The sequence below is a fragment of the Littorina saxatilis genome, linkage group LG13 (genome assembly GCF_037325665.1).
Source record: "Littorina saxatilis isolate snail1 linkage group LG13, US_GU_Lsax_2.0, whole genome shotgun sequence".
Classification (NCBI taxonomy): Eukaryota; Metazoa; Mollusca; class Gastropoda; order Littorinimorpha; family Littorinidae; genus Littorina; species Littorina saxatilis.
The window spans coordinates 13,784,730-13,796,901 of record NC_090257.1 but is presented as its reverse complement, the minus strand read 5'-3'; the positions used below and the strand labels follow the sequence as shown (position 1 = coordinate 13,796,901).

Here is a 12,172-nt window from a genome sequence, read left to right as displayed (position 1 = left end):
CCCTGCAGTTTTCCAATTCTTTTCTTGTTGTCTTATTTCTACCTGACTGGATCCATCACCTTTATTTCACTTACCAAAAGTCTTCTTTTCCACATCCTTATTTCTCTGCACCCCGCATGTCGTATGAGGCGACTAACGGATTCTGTTTCTCCTTTTACCCTTGTTAAGTGGTCCTTGTATAGAATATAGTCAATGTTTGTAAAGATTTTAGTCAAGCAGTATGTAAGAAATGTTTAGTCCTTTGTACTGGAAACTTGCATTCTCCCAGTAAGGTCATATATTGTACTACGTTGCAAGCCCCTGGAGCAATTTTTTGATTAGTGCTTTTGTGAACAAGAAACACTTAACAAGTGGCTCTATCCCATCTCCCCCCCCCCCCCCCCCCTTTCCCCTATCCCATCTCCCTCCTTTCCCTCGTCGCGATATAACCTTCGTGGTTGAAAACGACGTTAAACACCAAATAAAGAAAGAACTGATACTCAATATTCAAATCTTCCAATCTAAATGAAACTGCCACTTTAGAGATATTGCTTTGACAGTACTTTGTATTTTTTTTAATGGGTTGCTTGCATGTTGACTAGAAATGGAGAGTCTGATTTGTCTGTGCAGGTGAAGCAGAGATGCAGTTTGGCAAAGAAAAAGTCAAAATTTATGAGTCCACCTTTACACCTATGTACTACGTTGTGACAGAGACAAAATACAAGTGTCAGATGAAGCTTGTGTGTCAACTTCCAACAGAGAAGGTGAGTCTGTTAGATCAACTTCTCTGGCATTCAGGTGAAATGGCAAGTTCTGCATGATTGCTCTGAAATAGGCCCAACTTTAGCAGGCAGATGGTAAACAACAAGCCTAGGGAAGTTATGACACACAATTATTGTGCTGACATTGTGTTGAAATTACATTGTGCTGATGGATGTTATGCCTAATGCTTGTCTCGTGTATGCATGCTCCGTGTATGTGTTTGTTCTGTCAGTAGTTAATGGTTTTGTTATAAGGCTCCCCTCTCTCTGTCTGCTCCATACCACCACCCCCTCCCCTCATACTCCCCTTAAAAAAAGCCTGTGCCTCTGATAACTAATGCTGAAAACAAACATGAGAAAAGTGAGAAATTACTCCTTGTACTTGTAGTAATCAACTGAGCATGGAACAGCATACATGATCGAAGCATCATGTTCTTGTTTCCTCGGTCCTTTTGAAACTGATTGTAATCTGTTTCAACAGTATAATTCATGCAACATGCTGGCATATCTTCTGTGTTAACAGGTATGCCCTAAGTTGTGCCCATGAGGAATGAAGTAATCAGCATGCAGTGCGTGGTTTTGCACAGTGTTTGACTGTGTGTGTGTGACTGTATTTAGTGTTGATGCATGTTTCAGGTAGTAGGACTGCACATGGTTGGACAGGGCTGTGATGAGATGATGCAGGGATTTTCAGTGGCCATCGTCATGGGAGCCACCAAGCAGCAGTTTGATTCCTGTGTTGCTATCCACCCCACATCCTCTGAGGAGCTGGTCACCCTGCGATGATTGCACAACCAGAACTAATGATGACCCAAAACTGCAGTGCTTTATGTCTCGGGTTCTGTCCGTCAATCGTGCAATTTTGAATCGCACAATGTTTCACTGCCATTTTAACCAAAGACAATCTTCAATTTCTGTTTTCAAACTAGGCAGCAGTCCCTCTCATGAACGGACACCCTTGGGCCATAGCAAAACTGTCCGTACATTGCAGGTGGCCTGTCACGGGAGGGGTGACCACCCCCCCCCCCCCCCCATACACTCACACAGTGACACACAAACAACAGGATTGAGTCTATGCTAACCACTTCTTGTGGCTACTAAACAATAACAACAAACTCCTAATATTTCTTTAAACGTTCTGTAAAAAATGATTTGTATGAATGGTGTTGAAAAGAAGAGATAAAATAAATCCTCAAGGCAGTGAACGCACTCACCATGCACTGACATACGAAAGCAGCCACACAAACACAGCACAGAGGCACGTGTGCATATGCTTTGCGAGAATAAGCTTGAAAACCAGTTCGAATAAGCAGCAGATAGAGCTGCATGTCATAATCACATGTAATTTATTTTCTTCTTGTCTGGCTTTATTGACTGCATGCCGATCATGTGGCAGTGACTTTTCACTCTTCAGTCAGAAATACACTGTACACAACACCGCTCTCACTCTCCCTCACTGCCTACCCTAAGCCTGACAACTGATGCTTGGAAATTGCGTGGAAGAGTACACCTCTCTATTTCTCTCCAATGCTCTTCCTGCTGACAGTGACACCAGACACCCCACTGAGTTTAGCCAGTTACCCCCCCCCCCCCCCCCTCTCTCTCTCCCTTCCCCCAGCCATGTACTGTTTGGGGCTGTGGCCAGAGAGGTGTCAGCTAATTGAGGCCAGCTGCGCTGTTCACTCAGAGCAAAACCAGGGTGACTGTGTCTAACTTTTGACAAAGCAAGACAACTGAAGGGTTCACAGATTAGGCAACCAACTCACTGGTCAAGGCTGAGGGGAAACAAGAGTATCTTGTCAATGAAAGGGGTTACACACAGACACAGGATGCTGAGAACTGTGGCCGATTTTTCACTCTCTTTCGCTCAGGACCTTCATCGACTGTGGCTTTTGTTGTTTACGTCCAACAGACAAGAATAAAGAGCATTTAGTGCATTTTCATGTTGGCATCTTTGCATGTACTCCATTCCTGACCAAAACTACCCCCCTCCTGATGGTACACGTGCACTCAAGTTGTCAGTGACTGTCATCACGCCTTTGCGGCTGTGACCTTTGTACCAAGAGCCGGACTGCTCTGTTATCGATTTTGTTGTGGTGAAAATTTGTTGATGGTCTGTCCGTACATTGCAGGTATGACCTGTTGGGACCGAAAATTAGTGTTCGCGTCCACGTTTTGTAGGTGGCCGTTTAAGGGGGGGGGGGGGGGGGGGGGGGGGCAAATATAGAAAGAAAACACTCCGTGCCGAGCAAATGTGTCCGTACATGTCAGGTGGCCGCTCACGCCAGGGGCCGTACATTGCAGGGACTGCTGTACTTGTAGCAGTACATTATGCTGAGAGCAGCGTAGTGGTTGTTGCTACAGTGCTGCTGTCTGGCTCACGTTTAAAAAGCAGCCAGTAAATTGCATCAACATGTGCTCAAATGTTCCTGTTGTTTGAATGCACAGTATGTACGAGATTACTCCCGCAGTGGGGCACTGCGGTTATGAAATTAAAGGCCCCTCCTGTTTTTGGAACCGCAGGAGCTTTCTAGTTTGCTGTTAGGTAGATTTTTGGTTCCTCTTTCCTGTCATGCTCTCTTTTTCTTCATGAATTCTTTTCTTTTTTCTGCCTTCTTGCTCATTCACCTGTATTTTTTCCAAAAATCTCTTCTCTTGCCGCTTGTCTCGCGATTCATGTATAGTTTAATCTGTTAGTGTTCTGATGTAAGTCCAGCAGTAGATAGGTTAAGCCTATTTTAACATACTGGAAACTGGTAATCTTCCAGTAGGTATTAATTTAGTTTTACTAAAGCCTGCTGGGACACAAGTAATGGGTTAGTGCATTTGTAAACAGGAATCGCTTGACAAGTGGCCCCCTTCATCCCCCCCCTTCCTCGTCCTGATATGGCTCTGCGTAGTCGGCTGGACGTTAAGCAACAAATAAACAAACAAACAAACAAACGAGATTACGTTGATTGTCTAAGGAAGCCGTCAGGCTGAGTTAGACATCAGCTAATCGAGTGTGGAAGAAAACTCTGTCACACGACCAAGTCGGAATAGCATTTATGTCTCGCATCTTCAACAGAGGAGAGAACAAACACGTTTTGCGTACTCCCACTTGACAGACCTGAATACAGGAGCAGCCATTGTGGAGAGATCTACTTTTTGACGAAAATGACCGAACAACTATGAATGACGTCTCGGTATATGTGAATGACGTCTCAGTCATCGTCACAGTCTGTATCTTTTGAAGCATCGCATTCTTCATGACGTCTTTCTGTGTCTGCATGCGCAAAATGTTTGTTCTTTTCGGGATCTTTGTCATCTATGTTCAGAACTCTGTCCTCCTAGATTCAGACTTACAGGCCTCGTGATCGAGCCACTTTCCAAGGGCAGCTAAATTCGCGTATGGAAACAGTACTGTCGTCTGGGATGCCGTTTTCAGTATTCTCAGCGTTGAAGCATTTGTAAAGAAAAGAAATAATAACAGCCGGAGAAATGAAAGTCGTGTGTGCATTTTGGGGCTTTTCGGAGGGACGATTTCGAGTTTGAATCCGTTCTTGCCATGATCCAAAGCGTGTAACATACAATCTTGCACACGTTTGCTTTAGTAGTGGCAAAGAAGGAAAGCGTGTGACATTACCTGCTATTCCGACTTTGTGGTGTGACAGACGTTTTCTTCCACACGAGATTACGTTGATTGTCTAACGAAGCCAACTCTGTCACACCACAAAGTCGGAATAGCATTTATGTCTCACAGCTTCAACAGAGGAGAGAACAAACACGTTTTGTGTACTCAAGCTTGACAAACCTAAACACAGGAGCAGCCATTGTGGAGAGATCTACTTTTTGACGGAAGTGACCGAACAACTGTGAATGACGTCTCGGTATATGTGAATGATGTCACAGTCATCGTCACAGTCTGTATCTTTTGAAGCATCGCATTCTTCATGACGTCTTTCTGTGTCTGCATCCGCGAAATGTTTGTTCATTCCGGAATCTTTGTCATCTATGTTCAGAAATCTGTCTTCATAGTGTCAGACTAACAGGCCTCCTGAGTGAGCCACTTTCCAAGGGCAGCTAAATTCGCGTATGGAAACAGTACTGTCGTCTGGGATGCCGTTTTCAGTATTCTGAGCGTTGAAGAATTTGTAAAGAGAAGAAACGATAACAGCAGGAGAAATAAAAGTCGTGTGTGCATTTTTTGGCTTTTGGAGGGACGATTTTCAGTTTGAATCCGTTCTTGCCATGCTCCTAAAGCGTGTAACATACAATCTTGCACACGTTTGCTTTAGTAGTGGCAAAGAAGGAAAGCGTGTGACATCATGTCATAGTGTCCAAATGAGGTCACTTGAGTATACATATTTTGTCTGGGCTAGCTAAAACTCAATTTGGGAAAGAAAATGACTAATTATTATGATTCTTGTTAAAAACAAAATTCTCTTTTTTCAAAAAAGATTTGGTGGGTGTTGAGTATGTCGGGCTAGTGGTGGTGGGAAAGAGGTTGGTTTGAATATGTGAAATATTCTTTGGGGTTGAATAACTAAATGGATTGATACAGGTCACATAAGGATCAAGTTTGTGTCGATCAGTCGGACGTGAAAGTTCTCTTGAACATTATTTTATGAAGCTGGAACAGTTGGGTTGTTGTTTTTTGTGTGGAGGGAGGGAGGGGGGGGGGGGGGAGGGTAAAAAGGTAGTGGAAACCCTAATGGACATGACGAAGGAGAGTCGTATAAAGCATTCGCTTTTTTTGTTCAACGATAATTGCACCCTTTTGAGCGAACACCTGCAAAACGTGGACACGGACACTCATTTTGGGTCCAAACTGCAGGTCATATCTGCAATGTAAGGACAGACCATTGTCACATTTTCACCACCACAAGATAGATAACAGAGCAGTCCGGCTCTTGGTACAAAGATCACAGCCGCAGAGCGAAAGATGATTGATGACAGTCTCGTGTTAACTTGAGTGCACGTGTACCCAGCAGGAGGGGGATAGTTTTGGTCAGGAGAAGAGTACGCTTTCTTGCATTCAAATGCAAAGATGCCAACATGAACTGCACTTTGCTCTTTTTATATTTAGTCAAGTTTTGACTAAATATTTTAACATCGAGGGGGAATCGAAACGAGGGTCGTGGTGTATGTGCGTGCGTGTGTGTGTCTGTGTGTGTGTGTGTGTGTGTGTGTGTGTGTAGAGCGATTCAGACTAAACTACTCGACCGATCTTTATGAAATTTGACATGAGAGTTCCTGGGTATGAAATCCCCGAACGTTTTTTTCATTTTTTTGATAAATGTCTTTGATGACGTCATATCCGGCTTTTCGTGAAAGTTGAGGCGGCACTGTCACGCCCTCATTTTTCAACCAAATTGGTTGAAATTTTGGTCAAGTACTCTTCGACGAAGCCCGGGGTTCGGTATTGCATTTCAGCTTGGTGGCTTAAAAATTAATTAATGACTTTGGTCATTAAAAATCTGAAAATTGTAAAAAAAAATAACAATTTATAAAACGATCCAAATTTACGTTTATCTTATTCTCCATCATTTGCTGATTCCAAAAACATATAAATATGTTATATTCGGATTAAAAACAAGCTCTGAAAATTAAATATATAAAAATTATTATCAAAATTTTTTTTTCGAAATCAATTTAAAAACACTTTCATCTTATTCCTTGTCGGTTCCTGATTCCAAAAATATATAGATATAATATGTTTGGATTAAAAACACGCTCAGAAAGTTAAAACGAAGAGAGGTACAGAAAAGCGTGCTATCCTTCTCAGCGCAACGAATACCCCGCTCTTCTTGTCAATTCCACGTGCACTGCCTTTGCCACGGGCGGTGGAGTGACGATGCTACGAGTATACGGTCTTGCTGCGTTGCGTTGCGTTCAGTTTCATTCTGTGAGTTCGACAGCTACTTGACTAAATATTGTATTTTCGCCTTACGCGACTTGTTTCTTCGTCTTTTGGATGTAAAAAACAGAAGCTACAGTCGCTGAAGGTGTAAGAAATGTTTAGTTCTTTGTACTGGAAACTTGCATTCTCCCAGTAAGGTCATATATTGGTACTACGTTGCAAGCCCCTGGAGCAATTTTTTGATTAGTGCTTTTGTGAACAAGAAACACTTAACAAGTGGCTCTATCCCATCTCCCCCCTTTCCCCTATCCCATCTCCCCCTTTCCCTCGTCGTGATATAACCTTCGTGGTTGAAAACGACGTTAAACACCAAATAAAGAAAGAAAGTCGCTGAAGGCCCTCAGAGAAAATCGGCCTCGGTTCTTTGTGTGTAACCTCTTTCATTGACAAGATTAACAAAGCCATTCTTTTTCCCCTCAGCCTTGACCAGTGAGTCATAGCCTTATCTGTGAGCCCTTCAGTTTGCTTGCTTTGTTGATCACCCAGCCACCCCATCCCCATCACAATATCAGTGTCACAGTTAGACACGGTCAACTGGTTTTGCTCTGAGCTACCAGCGCAGGTGGCTATGACGGCTTACCAGCGCCAAAACCTAGGGTTACCATTTTCACAAGAAAAACAGTCATTAACAGTGTTAATTACTAATTTTCACTTTGGCCTCGTTTTCAGTCGCAGTAGTCGGACTCGAGTCCACACTGAGAGGCAACAACGTCCGGCAAACATTGCTCTCACACTATTTCTGAAATTTATATCTTTTTGTAGAAGGCCTTATCGAGCAAGTTATCCGACATGAATATGCATGTCACAGTTTTCTGCAATAGCGCTTTCCTGAACGTTGTTTTGGGTATCTTAGAAAAGAATAATCGACCCGAAAACTTTCGAATCGCAGCTGTTTGTAGCCGACGGACTTTTGATCGGCTGTGGTCTCACACTTTCACAGATATCTTTCAATAGAATTCCTTATTCGACAAGTTATCGGGCAGACAGCTGTACCTCATATTTGTTTCCACTACCACACTTATAAATCTGCTCTGTAGTGTCTTAGTAAAGGACAATCGATCAGAAAATGTTGGAATCGAGAGAGGAAAAATGGCGCCGTCCGGACGTGTGCTAAAGGTCCGACGTTAGCAGAAGGTTCTGTTTGATCGAGACTTTCACAAATATCTTTTGATAGAATTTGTTATTCAACAAGGTATCGGACAGACAGCTGTTTGTCACGGTTGTCTACAGATGCGCTCAGCTCTTATTGTTAATTTGCATGGGATAAAAGAACTATTGACCAGAAAAGTTTTGAATCGAGAGAAATTTGACTGTGGCCGGTGTAACAGTCGCGCATGCGCATTTAACCTCCACAGTCACGAGGCTCGTGATAATTAGTAATTATGTAGTGAAAATGTCTAATTTTCAGTTCTGGCTCACTTCAAGACAGAAAACTGAAAATTAAGCATTATCTGGCGAGAAAATTTATAATTTTCACCACATAATTGTAATTATCCTGTAAAAATTAGTCATTTTCATGTGAAAATTGCAATTATGTTGTTTTGGCACTAAGGAAGCTGTCATAGGTGGCCTCAATTAGCTGACACATCTCTGCCCACAGAGGGAGTGTTATTGGGGGGAGGGAGAGAGGGGGGGGGGGGTGGGGCTAGCTGGCTAGACTCATTGGGGTACTGGTGTCAGCTGGAAGAGCACTGGAGATAAATGAAGATGTGTACTCTTCCAAGGTTCAGTTATCAGGGCTTGGGGTAAGGAGTGAGGGAGAGTTAAAGCGGTGTTGTGTACATGGATGGCATTTCCAACTGAAGAGTGAAAAGTCACTGCCACAAGATCGGCATGCATGAAATAAGCCAGACAAGAAAAAAATAATTATGACATGAAGCTCTATCTGCTGGTTTTTATTCAAACTGGTTTTCAATCCTTATTCTTGCAAAGCGTCTGCACTCGCATGCATGCCTCTGTGCAGTGTTTGTGTGGCTGCTTTCGTATGATGTCAGTGCATTGCGATCAGTGCGTTCAATGCTTTGAGGATTTCTTTATCTCTTCTTTTTTAACATCATTCATAAAAATCATTTTTACATAACGTTTTCACAAAATATTAGGAGTTTGATGTTATCGTTTAGTAGCCACAAGTAGTGGTTAGCATAGACTCAATCAGTTTGTTTGTGCATGTATATGGGGGAGGGGGCGGGGGTCACCCCTCCCGTAGCCGGCCACCTGCAAAGTACAGACAGGTTTGCTATGGCCCAAGGGTGTCCGTTCATTAGAGGGACTGCTGTATTCATTAACCACTTGCAGACCTGGGAACCCATACGATTTCGCCGTATTTTGTACGCATGATTGTCTAGAATACGATCAGTATGGTCAGTGGAGAAAAAAAATGACGCGACAAATTCCCGGACAAGTTTTCTTCACAAGCGCATCCGGAAGCTGATCCAGTATTTTGACACATGATTACCGTACTTTCCGGGTCATAAGGCGCGACTTTTTTCCTCGAGTTTGACCCCTGCGCCTTGTATAACGAAGCGCCTAATCCGTGTATGAACAAGAAATTCCTCCGAGGTAGGAAAAACACCCCCGTTGGTCAAAGGGAAATAACCATTCTCACTGCCACCAACTGAGAAGGTTATTTCCCTTTGACCATTAATATGTGCCTCTATAAGTCCTTGTAGAATCTTAATCCACCAATAACTCCCTAACCGTGTGTTTGACTGGTCCCAATTTTTGTAAGGACCGTCTCAGGAATGTATAGAACCTGTTCACCAAGTTTGGTGACGATCTGTCTGTTCATTCTTGAGATCTATATGCGAACACAAACACACACCCAATTAAACAAACAAACAAACACATCGAGCGAATCCTATACACACCCCTATACCGGGGGTGTAAATACGAAAAAAATCAAAGAGACCGCCTTAGTACCAGTCAAACAACTTGTGATAATGCATGTTTCAGCTACTAGGTACTACCCTGGCCAAGTTTCCTCTCAAGACATCAAAGAGACCGCCCCATAGGTTAAACTCCGAGGGTCACTGACCCCGGTGCAAGAAGTGTTTCCTCTCTCAGATATGACAGGGGAACCACCTCTCATAGCTAAAACTGGGTCATTGACCCCTGGGAAGAAGGTCAGTGTTTATAAACAAGGCAACCCAGCTTGATCTCGCCGCACACACAGAGCACACATATTTCCACTCTGTATTCTTCCTTTGATGTGCGGCTTATTTTCATTCTTCGACCTTTGGTTACCGGTATACTTTTTCCATTTTGGTGCGCCCTATCGGCCCCCTGCGCCCAATGGGTGACTGGAATACAATTTTTTTTAAAAAGAGGGGGATGCGCCTTATGCGCTGTAGCGCCTTGTAACCCGGAAAGTACGGTACAGTTTTTTTTCAGTAAACATTGAAAGAAGTATTTTGTTTTAAACGTATTGGTAAACTTAATTAACGGTATGACAGACGCGTGGGAAGCATGTTTGAATCATGGATGTTCAAATGCTGTGTGGGGTACACATATTTTTCTGAAAATACACGAAGTTTGTTTGAGAATACTCCAAGTGCAAAACAGGGGTTCCTAGGTCTGCACTTGTGTGATTATTATGTTTGGTACATGGGTTATTCTCCCGAGCTGTGTACCAGTGGAAGGTGATATTTCATAACTGAGACATTTTAACCATGAAAATGTCTAATTTCATTGATGAATACTGGTTCCATTTAATTATATCCTTGGCCTGCAGAGAAAGAATTAGAAATACTTGCACATTTTGTTTGTCTACATTCAGTAAATTACAAGGGTTTCAAAGTACATCACCTTCATAACATGGAAACCAAAGCCGGGTTGTGACATGGATTTGAATACTCACGATTGAAAAGAAAAGACAAAAATATATACTATTCTTTTTGTTGCATGTCTGTATCATTATCTAACTGGGGTATTACTGAAAAAAGCAAAGAGAATACATTCTAGTTGCCGTTTAATATACGTTATAACATTATAAAGGACTGAAAATGCATGTCACAAAATGATACACAGCTCTGGAGGATAACCCACATGTGGTTCTGAATTTAAAAATTAAGATATATTGCTGCTGTTTTATTTTCAAAAAGGCTGCATCCTTGCATGCAACAATTGTTCAAGAAACTGGCTGTTTTGGAGAAGCAAGCTGTTTTGAAAAAGTTGAGCTATCTTTGGCAACAAGTTGATAATTTCTGCAAACACATGTCACCAAAAAATATCTGGAGCAACAACCACAGCCAGCATGTTCTTAAGGTTGCACGGCAAACTCTTGCCAAGAAATGTCTCTGCAGATTAGAATATTGAGCTTGGGAATTATTGCACAGGCCTGAAATGTAATGTAATAAAAGACTGGATTTTCAACTTTTGTTAATCATCAAACTGTGATAACTAAATATATTGACCAAACAAATTTATGAAATGAGGGGTATAGGTGTGCCAGATGTTCTCTTGATTCTGCAGAAGTTTTTGTAATTGTTGTTTATTATGCATTCATTTGGTATGTATGCAATAAATGAAGAATATTTATTTAACTTGTTTGAGACTTTTTACAAATATTTGTCTGTCTCCCGCATTTTTCTCATTTTATGGATACACAAGCACATACTCACACATCCATGCACGCACACACGCATGCACACACACACACACACACACACACTTGTACACACACACCATTTCTTGATTTGTGAATTTGTTTTTAATCCAAACTCAACATTATATGTTTGGAGTTGGGAGATGATCATGAACACAATGCAATCATTTTTAAATCTGTTGCGAAAATTTTATTTTAGTCCCCACTTTAATTAACATACTAATTAACACATTTTTAAGCTTCTGAGCTGAAATACAATTCCATAATCTGGACTTAGATAGTCAAACATTGCTTAACCAAAGTTTTAATCAATTTGATAAATAAATTAAAAAAAGAAGGTTGGAGTGACAGTTCCACCTCAACTTTCACCAAAAGCAGGATATGATGTTATCAAAGACATTTATTGAAAAAAAGAAAAATTAGTCTGGGCATATCATCTGGAAAAACTTGTATGTAAAGTTTGATGAAGCTCTGTCCTGTAGTTTTTTGTGGGTTTTCTTCACATACACACGAATGCAAACATAGTACCTAATTTGCATAAACTAACTTTGTTTAATGTTGAGCCAGAAGTTCATCCATTAGAAATAGCTAACCACCATTTTATGCAGTCGACGCGCAGTGATATACAGTCGTCTCTGCTTAGCTCGTCCCTCTCGGGACCGAAAAATTCGCGACGAGCTAACCGGCCGACGAGCTAAGCAGCGGACGAGGTAAACGGAGTCCAATTTCCCTGGGGGATATGCTGCGACGAGCTATCCGGCGAATTCGTCCAGACCAATATTAAAAGCACATAAACACTTGTAAACGGGTGTATCAGGTTCTGAGATAACTATCAATCTAGTAGATCATCCTCGAATAGCCCTTTGTTCACAACATGACATTTTACCGTGTCTACAAACCAGAAGTAATCCTTTCATCACCATGGAG

General features: G+C 41.9%; 1 protein-coding gene across 1 annotated transcript in view; it reads left to right on the top strand.

Moving 5' to 3' along the window:
* Nucleotides 1-11,178, top strand: part of LOC138983670 (glutathione reductase, mitochondrial-like) — a 100,060-nt gene extending 88,882 nt beyond the window's left edge. Inside the window, exons 11-12 of the mRNA XM_070356951.1 lie at nt 610-743; nt 1,377-11,178. Coding sequence (XP_070213052.1) covers nt 610-743; nt 1,377-1,526 — 284 coding nt within the window. The 3' untranslated portion in view covers nt 1,527-11,178. The remainder of the gene's footprint in view (nt 1-609; nt 744-1,376) is intronic.
* The last annotated feature ends 994 nt before the right edge of the window (nt 11,179-12,172 follow it).